The 21,420-nt window shown below is 40.0% G+C and overlaps 1 protein-coding gene across 3 annotated transcripts in view; it reads right to left on the bottom strand.

Annotated features, from left to right (window-relative positions):
* Positions 1-1,545: 1,545 nt before the first annotated feature.
* Positions 1,546-21,420, bottom strand: part of LOC111868723 (TATA element modulatory factor) — a 37,232-nt gene continuing 17,357 nt past the window's right edge. For all 3 annotated transcript variants that reach the window (XM_023859647.2, XM_033753152.1, XM_023859648.2), the window contains 10 exons: positions 20,279-20,472; positions 16,669-16,881; positions 14,748-14,954; positions 11,917-12,116; positions 10,330-10,522; positions 8,844-8,988; positions 5,707-5,850; positions 5,399-5,525; positions 3,892-4,148; positions 1,546-2,812 (listed from right to left, as the gene is read on the bottom strand). In XM_023859647.2, the coding sequence (XP_023715415.1) occupies positions 2,777-2,812; positions 3,892-4,148; positions 5,399-5,525; positions 5,707-5,850; positions 8,844-8,988; positions 10,330-10,522; positions 11,917-12,116; positions 14,748-14,954; positions 16,669-16,881; positions 20,279-20,472 (1,716 nt within the window). In that variant the 3' untranslated portion in view covers positions 1,546-2,776. The remainder of the gene's footprint in view (positions 2,813-3,891; positions 4,149-5,398; positions 5,526-5,706; positions 5,851-8,843; positions 8,989-10,329; positions 10,523-11,916; positions 12,117-14,747; positions 14,955-16,668; positions 16,882-20,278; positions 20,473-21,420) is intronic.

Below are 21,420 nucleotides of genomic sequence, written 5' to 3'. Positions count from 1 at the left end.
GACCTCCTTGTCTCACACTAAATACAAAATAAAATTACTTTATTTTGCTCTCTAATGTATGGTTTATATAATTTCTAGAAGGCATTAAATTTTAAGTTCAGTTAGTGTAGCCACTCTGCTCTCTTGGCAATTTAAACACATTTTTCTGCTTGGTTAAAGGTCACAGGTTTAAGCTATACAATTCCAGAATTTCCCCCTTGGCACTACAGCCCCAGTGGGCCTTGGCCTACCTCCATGAACTTCTCCAAATACTTCGGTTTTTCTAGACCTTACACATTCAGTAGGACTCCTTGGGCAGGTATCAGCTCGTCGCAACCAGAATATTTAAGAGTACAAAATACATATGCCTAATGACAATACTTGTACTTCGCAATACCAAACATGGGATAATCTTATTGGCTGGAAGAGGCTGAGAAGAAAAATAAAAAATACAGGAACATACAGCAAGCAGAGTATGAAGTTTTATCATGTAAGTTTTGAACAACTGATAGAGGTGCAGTCAGAATATCTACAGGTATGCTAAAAACAGTTCTAAGCTTCAAATATTTTGTAATGTGTCTAATAAACTTATATACTTATTTCAAGAAATGGCTACAGAAAAACTGTACTGTAAAATGTTTACACTGTGCTAAAACCTGGTATGGTCACTACTGTCTGGTACTGTACAACTAGCTGTCCTGTATGAGTAAATCGGATTGTTTCACTTTAAGAACAATTTTATGCCCTGACTGTGGTCTTCTGGGTGGTAACACCATGTAGACCTATAAGCAGGTACTGATGTTTCAGATGAATATCCTGCTTCCATCTTCAACCCTGAAGATGAAATCACCATGTTCCTCCAAAACATCTGTATCCACCTATAAGATTACATGGTGTCAATCCAGAAGGACAAAATCTGAACACTTATCACCACAAAAACCTCAAAACTTTTACATATTTATACTTTCACAATTACTGAATATGTCATTGACTTTACATGTGAACTTATGTTTTCACATTTTCATGGCAATGACTCTAGTCTTCTGTTTTGTGACACTGTATAGTACTGTATACAAATACCAACACATTTCAGAGGAAAACACGACTCACCCTGAAAACTGAGGTGGCAAGTTCCTCTCAAATGTTCGTATCTACATACAGTGCTAAGTGGTGTGACAAGTTAGAAGACCAGAACCTGAAAAACCTGTAGGGCATACCACAGAGTGACTCATTAAAATCATTCAAATCAGATTGACTAGTTAAGGGCTAATGTTTCTTACTATCTGAACAAACTAATTACCCAAGGTGATAACAATGTACAGTACAAGTTGCGACAGCTAGTGCCTGCAGGACCAAACGATTGCTGGATATCATAATTTTCCAGATATTAGAACATTATACCTAATGCATATCTCAGTGTACCTAGCAACCTCATGGACAGACATAATCATTTAATTTGTCACTAATTATCCTGTCCTGTGTTCCCTGCGGCACTTTCCATTCCCTTTTCACCACGAGTTACATAATATTGTGTACATATAATCTAAAAGAAACAAACAAGACACCTAAATTTCAGTCTTTTAATCATCATATTCAGAACACTGAATTATGTACACATTTTCATATCACTCTCTTAATTGTCTATTTGTGTGAATTTACTCAGAGAAACATGGACTTTCTGGGTGATCCAGTGCCGCATATTGCAGCTTTCACTTATTAACTTGTCTGAAGTAGGCTAGGGAATTAGGACATATAGAAGAAAGTTAATGACTTTGTGGCAGTGCAGCAGGAGTCTCCTTTAGTAACTCATCATTATATTCTTAGTTACGATAATGTTGTTCAAGTAGGGACTGAGAAAGGCAAACAGTGTTTGTCGGTCACGTATATGAGGGCCAAAGGAAATCTTACATTTCAAACTGCATTCACAATATTATTTCTGCGTGTCCATTGTGTAAATGTGGTCAGACCACCGGTGTTTTAAAATTTGGAGAAATGGTTTTGGTTAAAAAGTATGACAATTCTAAATTTTTAACAGAGTGTGGAGAGCTGGTGGTAAAGCAAAGAAATACAAAAGAATCTTAACTGTTAGGAAGGGTTGACAAAGTCTGACCTCTTTACCACACGAAATTCACCTGCAGCTGCAAAGCATTTGAGAAAACACCTTATACGTGACTATGTAAAAATTTAACTCTTTCATTGGGCAGTTCGTTTTTATGTGAACTTATAGCATTGATTTTTAGCATTATAAATAGGAACAATTTCAAAATGTGTGGCACTGAAAATGTTGGCATGGTAAATTTTTTCACAACAGCAGAATTTATGTAAAATAAAATTATATCTCAAAAAAATGAGTTGAAAGTGCAAACGTGGAAGTAATAGAAGAAATTACTGTTCATTTTTTCATGAAACTGCAATGCATATTTTGTATCTCACAGATGATACTCCATCAAAAAAGACAGTTAAATACAGATGCTCTTTTCCTTTCTTGTCACACGTTCAATCACGATAAGCCTACCCTTGTTCTCTCCTGTGCAACATGTACAATCTTAGAACAGAACATAAATAATGAAACAAAAAGCAAGCCAAACGTTTTACTATTATTAGATCTTATCACTAGGCCAATAAAACTCTGCTGATGGCAATTCTTATAGATAAAACATATTTTATTTTAACTATGGTAATACCTTAGTGAGCAAATCCATAACCAGGAATAAACACAGTGGTTGTCTGTCTAACCTTCTAATTTGCTGGACACAAATCTACTAGTTCCTTTCCTATGTCAAAATACATGCGGAGTTCACACTGCAGGCTCCTTCTTCAGCAGCTGATCGATCTGAAACACAGTTCCTCCTTAACTCAGTACACAATGACCCAAAATTTTGCCCTATAAAAAAAAAAGGTAAAGCTATCCCTGTAACAGTGTGAAGGCCCATAGGGTTGCGAGACACCGAGACTTCCACATTTCTAGACAAATGGCTCACAGATGGAGGTGAGGTTGTCAGCCTTACATGCAGGCTACCCTTTACCCCCAGCAAGATTCCTGGTACTCATTTCTGTTGAAGGCTGGGTAGGCCCTAGCGCCATAGTGCAGCTGAGAAGATTAGGTAAATTGGAAAAAAATCCAATGACCTCATTGGGAATTGAACCTGTGACCTTCCAGCTTGCAGCACAGTGCCTCAACCATGCTACTGTGTGCCCCCAATTTGTGCTCCATGGGGATTTTAAGGAAAAATTTATTGGTGGTCCTTGTGGATGTTCACTACTGAATTGCTGGGAAACAGATTGATGTGAAGCAGCTTTTCTCTGTTAAAAATACTGCTTCCCATTGTTTGCCTGGGGATGTAAACATACTTTTACTAACAAGAATTACCCAGTAGAAACAGTAAATTAATAAGAACACTCTGGACTTCATTCAAAATCCAAAGCACATGACATGTTTGCAGTCATGGTCTCTGAGTGGCATGTGAGGAGAATTATGACATGGCAGTGGTTGCAGCTGCAGTGTTGAAGGGAAGGAAGGTTTATGCAACTATCCCATACATTCCTTACAATCATTATTTCATGATATGACCAAACCCACTGCACATTCTGGGCCACTGATATATACAATGCTTACATTCTGGGCCACTGATATATACAATGCTTAGGAAACTGAAAGTTTCCAAAAAAAAAAAAGTGAGTGGCCTTTCTTTGCTTGTCGTCAGGTTGAACATTTAATAAAATAAAAGAACAGATCATTTCTGATTATGTTCAGAATGACATATCTGTAGTGTAATTAGGTTTTCAATTCATATTTGCACAAAACAAATATCAAGGCCAAGACTTCGGGATAATATGTTGCCTCCACCGAAGTATGGCTGCACCTCTCCACTTCTGTTCACTGTGAATCTAACAATATTGGTGCTATCTTACCTGAGTCTTATACATTTCCTTGACATCCTCCAGGTCGAGCAGCAGCTCCTGTGTTTCTTCCACCTTCTCACCATACATCTGCAGCAAAGCATCATACTTATGCTGAAGGTCCTGGAACTGACGGCGCATCATTTCTGCCTCCTTCAGGGAAGCCTCCTGTTCCTCAACTCGTGCGGTCAGCTGAGACAGTTCACTCGTCAGAGCACTTCTTTCTGCATCTCTCCTCGACATTTCCCATTGTAACTGCTGCACTTCTCCTGGTACACGTAAGAATACAACATTTGTAAAAGGTAAAGTTGTCTCTGTGCTTAACTAATTAAACACTACACCACGAAGGTGTATGGGGGAGTGGCTGTATAGATCCTTATTTTCTTGACCTCAGCACTAGCTGGAGGTGAGTGATCAGTTTCATGCCCCTGTCATTTTATCCCCAGGGAAAGAGCCCCTGGTACCCATTGAATAGGAGGTTGGGTAGAACCCAGAGTCAGTCTGGATGACGTGGAGAAGAGAAAATTCTTGACCCCACCAGGACTCACACTCCAACCCCTCAGTTATCCAGCCCGTAGCCAGTCACTATACTGACTATGCTATTCTGGTTTCCATCAGCAACTGTATATTTTAAAAATTATATATAAACCATTCATGTTGTGTTATCATTTAAATGTTATGTATAAACCAGTACAATATCCATCAAAAATTCAATTGGACATTTTCTTTTGTTATTTAAACTTTATTATGTACAATCTGAACATAATTAAATGCAAAACTGAAGCTACAATAACACATGTAAGATATGAGGCTTTCACGGCGGTGACTATGAAGAAAGCAGTCTTTTGGGATTTGGCACCGTGTATAAGTGGTGTTAACCGACGTTTCGGAGGAACGTATCGCCTCCATCTTCAGGGTAGAAGAAAATATAAGAACAAAAGCATTCTGCTTTTACTGGTTCTCACGGTCTCTTCGCTTGCAGAATTCTTATATTTTCTTCTACCCTGAAGATGGAGGCGATACGTTCCTCTGAAACGTCGGTTAACACCACTTATACACGGTGCCAAATCCCAAGACTGCTTTCTTTACAATAATACATGCTTGAATAGGGTGGTGATCTTTTCAGTGCTTGCATAATAACACGTACAATCATTTCATGGTGCTGCTAGTGAATGGGTTTCACCTGAAAAATCAACTACATTAACTCCATCTGTCAGACATTGGCAGCACTGCATCCTCTGCTTCAAGTTAATATCACAAACCACTGGCTTTTTATGTATACAATAAATGGGTGATTCTTTCCAAGAAAATGTGTATCGTGTGAATACTGTGTGTTCAAAGCAGATGTTGAATCTTTTCATAAAATGTGCAATATGTCAGTGGTTGAATCACCTTCACAGAAAATCTGCAACATACTAGTTGAAACATTCAAAAAAGCTTGAAATAAACCAACATTTAAATCTTTCCATAAAATATGTTATCTTGTAAATACTATGCATAAAGCTGTAAAGGCACAAACCATCCCGCAATTTGAGTTGAGACTGAAGTCCCTCCAATAGAGACGTGGTATTGCCAGCTCGCAGGCTGTCATAGACATTGCTGTACCGGCCCGACACAGACCCACACTCAAACGCATCATCCTGAAACTACACAATAAAACACAGCATCACCTAACCAGCAGACTAACTTCATAGATACCAACCTCATAAAGTCCACAGCCTCTCAACCATGAGTAAATGACCATATGGCTAAGACTACTGACTAATATCCACAAGTCAGGAGCAGCAGCAGAATGTAATTTACATTCAGAGTTTTACATAAAATTACCTGTGGCCATGCGCTGCTTGACACGGACTCAGATAACGAGACCCGACCAAAGCTGAGGGTGGGAGAAGAGTGTGGTGATGTAGGAGAGCCACGTGTACCATGGCGATCTCGATCAGTAGCAGTTTCTCGTTCCCTAAGCTGGTCCTAACCACAAAGGAAATGCAAGATTGTTTTGTAAACTATTATTACTTTAAATAAATGAAAATCTCATGCTGTATCTCTAGTTTAATATAAAATTAGCAATCACATTAATATGTTTGTTAGCTGGTTTATCATTTTCACCCATAGCAAGGATAAAAACTAGCGGCCTCCGTACTCTAGGGGTAATGTTCCCACCTCATGACTCAAGGTACGCGGGTTCAAACATGGCGGAGGTTGTGGAATTTTTAAAGGCGGAAAAATTCAGGGAACAAGTCCTCTGGGAGGGACTTTTAAGCCGTGGGTCCCGTGTCATAGATTTACAGCACGTAAAAGATCCTCATGTCTCTAGGAGACCTCTGAGCAAAATTAGGCAACACATTTCCCGCCCAAGTAGTTTCCAATGCCTCTGGTAGATGGGGGAAATATCAGGTACCAAGGGCCGACCTCGTTGGCTGAACGGGGCTGATAGCATGCACCAGTACTGGTAGGGTATGGCGACAGTAGAAATTAAAGGGGAACACACAATGGACCAATAACTGGTCTAAGTGCATGAGGAAACCCACCCCCTCTAATAATAATAATAATAATAATAATAATAATAATAAGATAAAAACTGGTCACAAACATACAAAAGCAGTGTTCACCTAGCTCAGACATTTGGTTAACAATCCTTCACTTTGAAAAATAAACTTCTATTTATTTAATCTGCAGGTAATTCAGGATATCAGGGGTCACTGTTTTCTGAACAATATAAATATAGAGGTAAAAGTTTCCGAAATTTGAATTTTGCGCGAGAATGGTTATGAGTACATCGAAATACCGCTAGGTGTCTCCTCACACATCCTTCTTGAATCAGTGTGGCAAGCGGTGTCTAGTTGAGTGGTTGGGTTTATTGTTGGTGAACTTATTTCCATTGTTGTGTTTCCGTGAGTTTGCGGATTTGTGATGGCTGACCTGAGAGAGCAGCGTGTGTGTATAAAGTTTTGTTTCAAACTTGGGAAAACCGCTGCAGAAACGCACCAAATCTTGAAGCAAGCTTTTGGTGAAAATAGTTTAGGCCAGACACAAACTTACAACTGGTATAAGCGTTTTAAAAATGGCCGAACATTGACTGATGATGGCGATCGTTCGGGACGGCCATCAATGGGCAAAACACCAGAAAATGTTGCTAAAGTTAGGGATCTGATTCTGCAAGATCGTAGACTGACCATCCAAGACCTCTGTAACACCTTGGGACTAAGTTATGGTACATGTCAATGAATTTTGTCAGAGGAACTGAACATGAGGAGGATTGTGGTGAAGCATGTGCCACAACTGCTGCAAAATGAACAGAAGCAGCATCGCTTGGAAGTCTGCAGGGAACTTCAGCAACAGCTTCAAGAGGATCCAAACTTTCTTTCGAAGGTTGTCACTGGTGACGAAAGTTGGGTTTATGGCTACGACCCTGAAAGCAAGCAGCAATCGTCGCAATGGAAGAGCCCTTCTTCACCTTGGCCAAAAAAAGCTCGACAAGTCAACAGCAACATTAGGCCCATGTTGATCTGTTTTTTTTTTTTTTGATACTGACGGGATTGTTCATAAGGAGTTTGTCCCTCCTGGTCAGTCAATAAAGAGTTCTATCGCAATGTTCTAAGGCGTTTGAGGGAGAACATGAGGAGAAAACGTCCAGAGAAGTGGCGCACGGACGACTGGGTACTCCACCATGACAATGCACGACCGCATACGGCTTACATTGTGCAGGAATTTTTGGCTAAAAACAAGATGGCAGTTGTTCCCCACCCACCGTACTCGCCAGACTTAGCTCCATGCAACTTCTTTCTCTTCCCCAAGATGAAAATCAAGTTGAAGGGGTGAAGATTTGATACAATTGAGGAAATTCAAGTGGAAACGCGGACAGTACTAAACACCCTAACAAAGAAAGACTTCCAGGATGCATTTCAAAAGTGGCAGAAACGCTGGGATCGGTGTATGCGCTCCCAAGGGGACTACTTTGAAGGTGATGGTGCAGAAGAAGATCTAGGTAAGATGTAATACTTTTTATTAATATATTTTGGGAACTTTTGGATTGCACCATGTATGTTCCTTTTTATTGTCATTTCCTCCACCTTAATGGTATCATTTTTCTTTTCTACTCACTTTCTGTAAGCAAAACATAGTGTATATAGTCACATAACTCTGACACAAAATAGCTGAATCATGCAGTCACATGACCCAACAATTTAACTCATCAGGGCTTCCAACTGCTGTACAAAAAGATCTGTCTGGTTCTCATAAGAGTATGTTCCTAGCCCTTTTCATCATCCTTTCTGCCCTATGCACATTAGTTGCCATCTTTCTAGTGTGCTGTATTCTAGGAATAAGCCTTTTCTGGACTTCTATCTTAAAAAATATTCTAACTTCCAGGTACATACCAATACAATCATAAAAAATATATATGTGGCCTCCTATCCAAAGGGTACCAGGAGCATGAGGCTGATCAGTGACCTCCATCAAGTGCTACGATTAAGGATGAATGGGAACTTTACCTAGAAGCTGCTATGGTGCATGGTGCTTACACAAAAGGGAGAACCTTTTTATGTAATTTATCTTCTATTATATTCTACATACATATATCTACTTCTCCAAAACTACACTGTGTCACATCCCGAAAGGCTGTAACCTTAATATCTACTGCCATGAGAACCTCAAATCTCGATCATACAGTTCACATCCATTTGCAGTTCCTAACCAGATTAACTAATGCTCTGGTAGCAGAGCTCAAGAAGATTCAACAGGGCTACTGCCACAGCCAATCATTGGACATGATCCTGAGCCAGTTCAATCTACTTTCCATCTTCACAATCTGTTTCTCTAATATTCATCGTAATGTTACCCTCCCATCTCCTTCTCATAAATTCCAAGAGTTTTACAACCAAAATTCCATATGCATTTACTGGCTTCCTCATCATAGCTAATTGTCCAGCTAATCAATCCTTGTAATATTACATGTGATCAACCTGCAAAAGCGCTGTCCTGCGTTTCTCAGCCTCAGTGGCTGCACGTTCCACTGCCAGCTGGTGTTCCAGGGCTGTTACTTCACCCCGCAGCTCAGCAAGTTGCTCAGTCATACACTGCCTCAAGGACTCCGCCCCCGACAGTTCTCTGTACATGCAGTAAGATATTTATACAGAGAACAGTATTGTTATTTTCATAATTGCAGATTCTAATCTTTTGGTTTCTCTCATATTTAACACTTTCCATGCTACACACTAGTTTTCTCACTTAGAATATTCGACATTCTAGTCCACATTTGGTGCCTGAGATCAGCGAAAGAAATGTCCCCTGCCATCTCTCAACAGTTAAAACCATTTGTGACTTTTCAGCAGTAGACATTATATGGTACTATGGAAATAAACTAACAAAAGAAAGATTAGTTAAATAATAACTAGAATGTAAAGCATTAGAATGGGTTATTCCTATACTAAGCGTTTCTTTCAATGTAATACTGTGCAGTACCAATTTCTCTTCTGTTATTTGTTGGCCAGAATTTGGTATTTAATGTACCATTCATTATACTACATGCTTGTATATCATACGAGTAATACATAACCCTCCTATGATCCAGGATTATATCTGTTGCTTAGAGTTTTCAAACTTTCATAAGTTATCTAGTCTTGTAATCCATAAGAGTCACTTGTTCCAGTTCTCTCCCTTCAAGGATTACTTTTATTTTTTCCTTGGCACTACAGCCCCAGTGGGCCTAGGCCTACCTCCATGAACTTCTCCGTTCACTTCGGTTTTTCTAGATCTTACACATTCAGTAGGACTCCTTGGGCGGGTGATCAGCTCGTCGCAAGGCCTCTACCTGTACAAAAACACAGAAAAACGCACATACACAAACTAAACATCCATGCCCTGAGTGGGATTCGAACCCACGATCCCGGTTTCCAAGCAAGCGAAGACAGTACACGCCTTAGACCGCTTGGCTTCCGTCACCGGCTCAAGGATTACTTAGCTTCCCTAATTTTATGAATTACACATGACAAGCTTTTAGTCCAATCCTTTTTATTTCTTCCAGTTTGTATTCAGGTAACCAGTTATTTTCTCATTTGAATTGTTTCATATTTGGTCCGTTACACTATCAATCACAAATTGTCAATGAATAATCCGTCGAGTGTAACAACGTTCTTAGGTCACTTATCTATATCACTCGCCTTACATGTTTCGGTTTGTGATGGTTCTTTTGAACCGAAACATATAGGGCGAGTGAAATAGATAAGCGACCTAAGAACATTATTACACTCGACGGATTATTAATTGACAATTAGTTATTTTCTCATCTGAATTCTCCTATTCTTTCTACACATTTGTACCACCACAGCATTTAATTCTCTGTTCTCGGTAAAATGTTTTCTGCTGTTTATTTAAATTCAGACCAAATTCCACCCATCAGCTTTATTTACTTTTGCCCTGTCATGGATATATTTTATAACCTGAACATACTTTTCCTTAGCTTGTTTCAGTTGGTTGCACTGTACTTGCTGAAGCTCTAGGTTTGTCTTATACTGAGCAGTCTCTTTTGTTGCTGCTGCTAGCCGTGACTCCAAGGCAGACACAGTGGAGCGTAACCTTATGCACTGTTCCCTAGACACTCGCTCCTGCTCTGCCAGTGAAGACACACGACCCTGCATTTCACCTGTAACATAATGATTACATCCATTACCTGAACACATTTATACTGTCCATGACTTATTATATCCGTCTTCCAGTGCACACATTTATTTATCCCCTCTCTTCACTCTCACTACATGCTTCGGCACCAGTGTGCCATCTTCAGGTGCTGATCCAATCCACGACAAACTAATTCATTGCATGCCTTATCTTTACATACTAAAATAACTAAAATATATATTTATCATATATACTGACAAATGTCAAGTGTTAAAATACTAAACTGTACAGCATATTTCTTTCCTACGTCGTGTTTCATTACGCGAGTCACGTCTATCATCCTCTGTTGGAGCACTCTTTCACTATCGTGTATTGTGCTCTGTGTTGCGTCTCGCTCCTGTGACTGCGTGTGCGAGACGCAACACAGAGCACAATACACGATAGTGAAAGAGTGCTCCAACAGAGGATGATAGACGTGACTCGCGTAATGAAACACGACGTAGGAAAGAAATATGCTGTACAGTTTTAGTATTTTAACACTTGACATTTGTCAGTATATATGATAAATATATATTTTAGTTATTTTAGTATGTAAAGATAAGGCATGCAATGAATTAGTTTGTCGTGGATTGGATCAGCACCTGAAGATGGCACACTGGTGCCGAAGCATGTAGTGAGAGTGAAGAGAGGGGATAAATAAATGTGTGCACTGGAAGACGGATATAATAAGTCATGGACTTAAATCAGTGCAACAGGACGCTAAAATATAACATCATTTATACTGCTTTTTATCCCTAAATTAATCTGTCTCCATAGCATGGGGCCCTCCCTCGACAGTTCATATTCATTCAGCTAGCCAAGAAAATTCTTGCTCCCATGTGACATGCCGATTCATCACAACAACCACAAAGGCTGCCACTGAATTCTATCCTGACATAGTTCACAAACTCGCTTCTTAAAATCCATTTTCATATACTCCTATCTATGCCTCCATTTCTTGAGCGATAAGTTTCCTTGTGATTTTCAATCAATACCTCATACTCATTTCTTCTTTCCTCTGCATACAATATATTCCACTCACCATATTCTTCTCGTGCAATTTGAGGCTACCATGGCACTGACTGTGAGGAATACTGTCTTCTGGGTTGTGACACAATGCAGTGTGGTAGATACAAGAATTTCATAGGAACCTACTGTCTCCATCTTCAGGATAGAAAAGTAAGCCATGCAGCCTGAAGATGGAGGCAGGACAGTTGTCTGAAACACTAGTCAAGTATACATCAAATTACAAGACATGACAGCCCAGAAGACAGTAATCTTCATGACCTTCTTGATTCTGAAGGAACACTCCTCGTAAAATTTATGCAAAAGTTTACTCAAGATCCATCTATCCTTCACCCACAACCTACTGTAACTTACTCAAAGCATCTGAAAGGTTACGTTCCTGCTTCTCCCAGGAGGCCTGTTGAGCACTGTTGGCTGCCTGAACTGATTCCAATTGTCGCAGCAAAGGTCGGGTTGCTCCTGATGCTGATTGTGCCAGTTCCTCATTCCGTGCCTCTGCTCGTTCTAGTCGACGCAACAGATCATTGCATTCTTGTCTGAGGTTTGCTTCACGCCTGAATGCAAAAATATGGTGTGACTAAAAATAATGGGTTGTGGATTTGATGACTGGATTTATTGGAACTTCTTTATAATTACAATCAATTGTAACAACTCACAAGCAATAATTACCTAAGACTCGCTCCATCCCTCATTGGACTACGAGTGTCTTCTCCTCTATCATAACAAATGATAAATAAAGAATACCTTGTGACCGAATCATTGAACTCCCTTATGACTGAATTACAATGACTGACTCATTCTTCTCTGCGTGGCTTCTTATATAGGCTAGCACATATCCATGGAAAATGTTGGTTGTCACGAAAATGTGCTTACCAAATCGTTGGCTAGCAATGGACTTCTGCTCTGGCTCTTCTATTCTGGCTTTCAGGAGTCATGTCACAATATATCACCATTAAAATAGTGTAACATACTCCACTGTGCAGGGGCCTTTCATGAAAAGCTGAAAGATGCTAAACTTGTCAATAAATTGCCCACAGGTTCTTCATCATGTTCACAAAATGCCACCACTGGACCCTATTCTGACAACTGAATTCAGCTCACAACCTCACACCCTATTTCCATTTTAACCTTATCCCTTCCTCTATGCTCATATGTCTTTAGTGGTCTCTTTCCTTGAAATTTTTGGACTACAACTTTATTCCTATTTCTTGTCTACCCCATGAGTCAAGGGTGTGCACTGGACTGAACTGATTCAGGCCAGGACCAAATAGCAGACTCTCATGAACATCATAATTAGCCTTAGTTCCCATAAAAGCAGGAATTTTCTTGACCAGCTTAGTATCAGCTTGTCACGAAAAGACCTTACACCATTCAGTTAGTTACTTAGTTAACTTCAAGGTACAGAATCCTCAATGCAGAATTAATACTAAAAGGGACCAAGAAATTCTCTGGGTTATGGTAAAGATCATGTCTATGCCACACTTTTACCATCTGATCTTCCTAAATATTGGCTCTGTGAAGCCCTTGCATCAGTTGTACAGTATACCTTGCGGAACTTCAGGATTTGGTTCTGTATCATCTTAATGTCAAAATTATCACTGGAGCTTGTACTGAACACCTCCAAAGTTGAAAATTGAGTCCCTAGACATGTGCAAGAATGACTTTCTCAGTTCAATACGAGATGGAGACAAGAATTTGGAGAAATTTTGAGAACTGTGACAAGACTAACAAAACAGATTACAGTGACAAGTTGATTTGTGACAGCATTGCCAACCTTTATGATTCTGATGGACAAGGTAGTTAGCATAGTACTGTGCAAAGCTAAAGCAGTTATCTGACAATTCTTGAAGCCTGATATTGAAGAATCAATATTCAAATGCAGATCAAGATTTAGAGAATTTATTTTTCCAGATTTCATCTAATAGATTTTAGACTTGCTCACACCCATGATTAACTGTTTCCATTGATAGTAATACAATATTTTAGGGAATGTTAACTTTTTTCAAAATACGGTCTTAAAGTGCATTCTTCATCTGTAATGAACCTTTACATCTGTCAGTATAGTGATGACCAATGAAATGAAGGAAAGAGTACAGTAAATTAAAAAAAAAAAATTACTATATATTATGACATGACGCCTGAAAGGTGGCATAGCAAAGCCAGATGAGATGGCCACTGCTAGTCAATGGCACGGTAGTCAAGCTTCTCTGTGGCAATGAATACACATACAACCACAGAAGAACTGTGGGAAGCAGTGTTTTCTAGGCAGTTTATGCCGAGGCTATATAATGAGGACCAATGGGGCAAGTCAGTTGTGAGGGCAAGCTGTGAGACAGCAAAATACGGTCATGAGTCCCAACCTGAGAATGACTGTGCTGACTAAGGCCAGCAGCAATTTATCCCCCCCCCCAATAAAAAGCCCATTGTGAGATGGGAGTTGGCACTGTAGTTGATGGTTAGCTGTGAGCAGGGGAATCCCCATTGCCTAATTTAGTGCGTGCTATGGTGATTCATAGAGCATGTAGATTAGTACTGTTACAATTATTTGTAGCTACAAGTCCTAGATTAGCGACAGCATTATAATTATCGGTAGTTATGAGTCATAAGATTTCAATAAATGCAATTACTAGCACATATGATGGGTATGTGATCCAACAATAGAAGAACTGTTGGGAGAGGTGTTTTCTGTGTGGTCCATGCCGAGGTATTATAAGCAAGACAAGTCTAGAGTTTCATTAGTTGTGAGATAGTTGCCAGCCTGTAACAACACGAAGACGGAAGCTGAGGAAGGTAAGGTGTTGGAAGCTGTTACCAGGTGACAACCAGTGAAGATACAGCAGATTTCGAAGACTTTGTACATGGTGTAGTGAACTGCAGAATGTGTGAATTAACATTAGCGCTATAGCTATTTGTAATTACGTTCCGTAAGAGTTCAATAAATCCAATTACTGATCCAAACCCCATCTACAGTCACTCAATCATGTGACAATATCAATACCATTACCCCCAAAGTTACAATCTGGTCATAGTAATAACAGATATGTATAAATCCTCTACTCCCATGTGATAAAGGTTGAATACGCCTCAGGGGGTGGGCAGTGTTATCATAATTATAGTGTAATGACTCACAGTTTAATTAAAAACTGGAAAACCATTACACCAAATATCCTGAATGTAATATTTACTCCGAGTGCTGCTCTTCAGCCTGACGAACTTTGAGTCTCAGTTCTCCAATCTGTGCCAACAATTGTTCCTTCTCATCCTGTGCGGTTTGCTGAGCCTCTTCTAGTGCGGTCACTAATTCCTGTCTAGCAGAGATCTCCACACTCAGTGTTGCCTCCCTCAGTTTCTTTTCGAGAGCAGCAGCCGCCTTCTTGCTCTCAGCCAGTTCCCTGTGATAAAACGATAAAAATTCTTCAACCTAATAGGTCACTTTCTTCAAATATAATTCATATGCCAAAAGCACATAGGCTACTGAGTCCATATGCACAGAGCAAATCTAAACAAGGCAGCTGAGTAATTGCTTTTTGTCATCAACAGGTCCTGGGCAGGGGATAAAACATTTTTGACAACCACATAGTCAGGCAAATATTCTGGTCATCAGATAAAGGTGGACGAGTATTTTCTGGTGCCCTGCTGTAGTTCTCACCTCCAACTGGCATGAAAGATTAATTTCTTCTTGCTGTACTATTTTCCCTACATACACACGAGGTATACGATAATATCAAAAGAAACAAACTTATAAAACATACTAATTACACTGAAGTTGATTTCATTAGATGTAGTTTGCTATTTCCTCTATACATGAAGCATGAGTATCAAGCTGCCAGATCTCCAAGAAACCAATTTCTAAAATTTGAGAGGAAAATTCGTAATCCACCAAAATTTTTCATTTGTCACTCACAACTAGATGACTTCACTTTTTCTATGCAGTACTGATTTTGATTCTCAGCCTCAAGTGTAATTATCCTGAGCCTTTTGCAGTTCCTCTACAGGACAATATTGGGATAGACTTCAAATACACTATAACTGCTTACCTCCACATCTTTCCCAATTCATTATTTTCATCTGATGCTATATAACATATGCAGTCACTCATACGTGTATACAGGGTGATTCACAAAGTTTTACCCCCACTTAGGGAGGGCATTCCTGAGGTAATTTGGAACAAAAAATTTTAATATACTAATGGTATCCAACTCATAATTAAAGAGATACAGTAATTTGAAAACTGGCGAAAAATCTTTTTTCCTTCAAATTTCAGTCAAAACAAATTAGAAATATAATACAAACACTTCTTAAATCGTTAATATTATAGGAAAGAAGCATTCTAAAACCAATTTTTTTTTCAATTTCTTAATTTTGCACTGTGGAACATTTTTCATCAATTTTATGTTACAAAATTACATTATTTTCAGCATCCCATTCTGTAAACATACAAATGGTTGCATATCACACCCTTCTATCAATCTGTTTCCTTTAAACTGTAGTGCTTTAGAAGACGATTGGATTTACGTAAGATTTTCAAAAATTTCTCCCTGCACGTCAACACAATGCATCGCACACATATGAACCGCTCTGCCTATCTACCTACGCGCAACATTCAAACCGGTCTACCTTATCTGCTGACACAGCTGACTAGAACGTATGGTCGCCCACGCTGAAGCATAGCGCTGCATTCACAATGATGCATTTCGAAAATCTACTGTTACTCTGTAACTATTGAAAATTGACCACAAGTTTATAAGGAAATTTTGCAGGAAATAACCCCAGGAATATATACCATAAGCCGAGGTAAAACTTTGTGAATCACCCTGTATAAGAATACTGTCATCATGAAATACCGTATTTACGCATGTATAGGCCGCGTGCATGTATAGGCCGCAGCACAATTTTCAGACAGAAATTATAGAAAAAATAACTTTCTTGGAATATTATTTCAGGAGTATTACACCCTGTATTACTAATTATGAATATAATTTTTTTTAAATGAAGTGTGATTTCGAATATTTCGAATATAAGCCGCACCCCAGTTTTCCTCTTGAATTTTTGGCAAAAAATGTGTGGCCTATACATGCGTAAATACGGTACATAAACACAGTTCACCTTTTAGTTAGTTCAAGTGATTCCCTGGTAGTTTCCAGTTTGTGGTTAACATCATCTAGCTCTCCATGCAGGCTCAAAAGTTCCTTCTCCTGGCGTTTTGTGCGGGCTGTCAGCTGATGAACGGCTTCAATTTGTGTCCTTTCTACCTCGTCTTTGGCAGCAAGTGAACGTTTTAGTCGCTCCACCTCTTCACTCAATACATCCAGCTGCTCCCTGCAACATTGTTTTAATGTTACTGTCTATTATTTCAATGGAAGACACAACTGCCAAACTGAAGAAAAAATTAAACATGTCAAATGTAATGTTTCATCATGGGAGCATAGTATTGTGACATGTTGATCCCTACTGTCCCAGCTCCACGTAGCGGTAACTTAGCGATCGCGTAATAGGTGAGTAATCACCCCGCAATGCTAATCAACAGCGGTGACGTCACGCGCGGTGACGTCACGAGCGGAGCCGAAGAGAGCCGAGCGGAGCCGAAGATAGCCGAGCCCCCGTAACCTGGTAACTATGCAATGCTAATCAACAGCGGTGGCGTCACACTAGCAACAGCGTCCTGGGCTATACGCCACGTCACACTAGCAACAGCGAAAGGCTATATAAGTGGACTCCACAGCCGTCGAAGACAGTTCAGAGTTGTACGGCAACAGTTATACCGTGGATATCGCCGAGTCGAGACGTAGAGTCAGCCAGTCAGTTGTATTCTGGCATTTGGAGTGTAATATTTGTGATACTGCAGATAGCAGTAATCGTCAGATTGCAATATTGAGTGATTGTGAGAGCGGATGTGAAATAAAGTTCACTATATAAAATACATCGTGAACTTATTTGTCGCGATATAAGCCCGATACGCGACAGTATTGTAACATGAGGGCTCATGAGAAGCCAGGCATAGGCTTAAACTTGGTGGCAGTCAGGCCTATGACCATTCAGCTGACTAACTGCAGTTTCAGAGTAGTTACATCAGTTAAGGCATAACCTGCTGAACAAGCCCGCATTGACAGGAAACCTCTGTATATCTCTTAGAAATGTTGCTTAGCATAGTGTAGTGACAAGGGGTGCACAGAGTCCATAGTGACCTGGATGCCATGACAGCATGGATATACTTGTGCTGAAACTAGGTTACAACAAATGTAGCGCCTATATAGAAACACCGACCCCTCCCTTGTCAAAGAGGAGGCCCCATTTTGAAACACGTACCTGTCTAGGACACAGTAAAAATCTTGGGCATGGATCTAGAGGAGACTAAGCCAGGAATGACTGTGTTGGTGAAGGCCAGCAGCAAATTTAACTGATTGATGAACAGTCAGTTGAATAGGGAGCAGTTTGCAGTCCGCAGACGAGGCAGAAGTGAGTGCTAGCCAGAGGAGGCCACACAAAGCTAGGAGTCAGTGACCAGGAATTGCAGCCATGAGAGTTGAGTTGTGAGCCAAGCACCACAGGAGCTGTGGAACATGGATTGTGAGGAATCTATGTCATTGGTAGCCATTACTGGCAAGAACTGGTGAAGAGATAGCAGACTCAAAAGACTTATTGTGTGCTGTAGTGAGAAGTCTAGTATGTGAATTAGCGACAGCATTATTATTACCTGTAGATACCGTTATAAGAGACCACTAAATCTACTTACCAATCCAAACCTCATCTCTAAGTCACTTAACACATGACAATATTAAATGGATCATGGATAAATATGATGTGCAGCGAGTCACTTTGTTCAACTAGCTCAGGGTAGTGTTTAATGGCAGGTTTTTGAAATGAACCTTTTGGTTCTACAAAACCAAGGAATTTCTTAACCACCTGAATAATTAACACTTGGCAGACCATCCATGCATTAATACGTTTTTCGCTTTTAAACGTGGTGGACCGGTCGCGTATTAATACATTTTTAGAATACGATAAGTTGCAACACACTATACATCACTCTGGCGCCATCTACATTGCACGCAACCACCTGCAGATGCGTGATAAGACTCTGGAATGTTTAGTTAGCAGTCAGTAACTTGACCTTGCTGTTTACTTAACCGACTATAAAGGAAAATGCTTTGCCTTCTTCAAGCTGTGTGTATCAGCCAGTAGCTAGTGGGGAGAATGGATCAAGGACAAATTCTCCTCCGATGACCTAGCTGACCTGCCTTGTGAGAAGCATAGTAATGGATTGTCATTCGGACAGCGACAGTGACGGGGGGACAACGGAGAATCGTGGCCACAGACAGTAAAAGTGACAGTAGCTCCAACAATAATGTGGGTAATAACAATGCGCGTAGTAACATTGCGGGGACAGCAAAAAATCTAAAAAGAAACTAAACCCTGATTCAAAATTGAAATACAAAACATTTCTGATGAATGTGGCAAAGGCCTAGGCTACAGTCCAGATGGTGGTGGCAGAACCAGGGTCAAACAAAGACTTAGTACAACCAGGCCCATCAACTCCCACCCCACGAAGGCCTCATGTGGACCTCCCCAGGGTGACTCTCGAGTGATATGCGGAAAAATACCCTCGTGAAAACAGTGAAGAGTGAACATTCCAAGGGGAAGAATCCTTGTAGGCAATGCCATGTTTGCACAGTTCACAAAAAAGGAGTATGTCTACATTTGCAAGTTCTGTGTAATGCCACTTCACACAGTGGAATTCTTCAAGAAAACACCCTCAAGCACTTCTAGGAGCACTGGTAAGTGTTCTCCAAAAATTTTAATTCAAAAAATTAATTAGGAGATTTTATATTAATTTTTAAAGTGAACAGTGCACAAGTTAGAGTAGCATGTTTAAAAATGCCGGTCCTCAGGGTGATTTAAATATTTAAATCGCCGGTCCGTGAAGTGTTAATAATATGGTCAGCAAAACACCTGTACCACAGAGACGGTCAATAATATTTTGTCATCCACTGTGATATATTTGAAGTTTTTATGATGTGTGGCATAAATACTTACAATTAAAAGCAACATGATAGAAAGTTAACTACATACAATATGGACAAAGGTAAAAAAGGTAAAATAAAGGTATCCCTGTAACAGGCTGTGGAGGCCCATAGGGTTGTAGGATGTCGAGGCTCCCACATTTTCTAGACAATCGGCTCACAGATGGCAGTAAGGTTATCAGCCTTACGTGCCGGCCGCCCTTTACCCCCCAGGAAGATTCCTGGTATTCATTTCTGTTAGAGGCTGAGTCAACCCAAGGGCCATAGTGTGGATGGAGGGATTAAGGCAATTGAAAAAAGCAATGACGTCATTGGACATTGAATCTGTGACCTTCTGGCTTGTAGCATAGTGCCTCCACCAACTACACTACTGTGTTCCCCCATATATATTGTAAGAACGTATCACTGTGGACTCTGTCCACGTCCAAACTTCGCTGTGTTTCATATATTAGTTCCAACTTCAACTGAACAGGATATAAAAGAAAACCTGCTCTGCTGGGCCCCTTGGTAGAAGTTTTCTCAAACCATGGGCCACGGTAACTCTACTAAAGGCCCAAGAAAGTATAATTTCTTTTATACCCTGTTCAAGGAGATTGAAATAGAACCAATTTATTAACAAAGTCATTTTGATGACGGATAATGTACAATATTTCATAATTTAGTTTAGTCTTAACAATGAGACAGAAGGAACGTACTTCTGGTTCTTCATTATATTATCGGTCTCCTTCTCCTTTGCCCGCAGCTTTTTGATGATGTTGGAGTGCTGTAGCTGCTGTCTGGACAACTTCTCTCCTTCTTCTCTCAGCTCTCGTATTATCTCGTCTTTCTCTGCCACCAAAGATTCCAGTTCTCCCATTGATAGCCTCGATGCTGCATCTTGCTTTGCTTGCTATAACAGTCAACAATTTATTTTGTACCACTGCTGTTTACTCAAGCCTTGCTTTGGGCCAGTCTTATAACAGTTATTAATTATTGTTGCCAAGGCCTAACAAATCCAAAGCACCAGGTGTTGATGGGCTTTTGTGATCACCTCATACAAAGCACATACTCAGTAATACTTTGTATGAGGGGCAGTCAAATGAAAACGGGTCAGAAGACAAAACATACTAAAGATCATTTCTTACCTCAAAAGTAATCTCCAACAGTGTTAATACATTTATTCCACTGGGAGGTAAGACAGTTAATCCCATCCTTGAAAAAACTTGTGGGCTGTCTACAGGACCACATCTTTACCCAGCCACACACGTCTTCATCCGATGCAAACCGATGTCCACGAATGTCTCTCTTCATCATCATCATCATCATCAGTAATCTGTCAGACGATAGGTCCACAGTCTCTTCCAAAACAATTCCTCCACTTAATCTGATCTTGAGCTTTCTCCTTCAAATGACAGTATCCTCTTCTGTCCCCAAGGTCATCCAGCATCTTCTTACGTCTTCTTGTCACTTCTATCCACCCCTCTATCTTTCCTTCAATAACTTCTTTTAGAAGGCAGTTTCTGCGTAAAATATGACCGATCCAATTAGCCTTCCATTTTCTTATTTCGTGTAGGATATTCCTCTGATCACTGACTCTAATTAACACTTCTACATTTCTCACATAATCAGTCCAACTGATCTTCTCCATCCTTCTCCAACACCACATTTCAAAACTTTCCAGATGTTTCTGATCTGCTGCCCTAAATGTCCATGTTTCAGCCCCATACAGAGCTATGCTCCAAATGTAGTATTTCACTAGTTTCTTCCTCAAAGTTAAGTCCAATTTGCTGGTAAAAAGATTCTTCTTCTTGCTAAATGCAGCTTTTGCCATGGCAATCCTGGATTTAATTTCACTAGT

The sequence above is a fragment of the Cryptotermes secundus genome, unplaced genomic scaffold, assembly GCF_002891405.2.
Source record: "Cryptotermes secundus unplaced genomic scaffold, Csec_1.0 scaffold1859, whole genome shotgun sequence".
Lineage (NCBI taxonomy): Eukaryota > Metazoa > Arthropoda > Insecta > Blattodea > Kalotermitidae > Cryptotermes > Cryptotermes secundus.
Note: the sequence above shows the minus strand (reverse complement) of the source record. Positions and strands in the feature narration are given on the sequence as shown.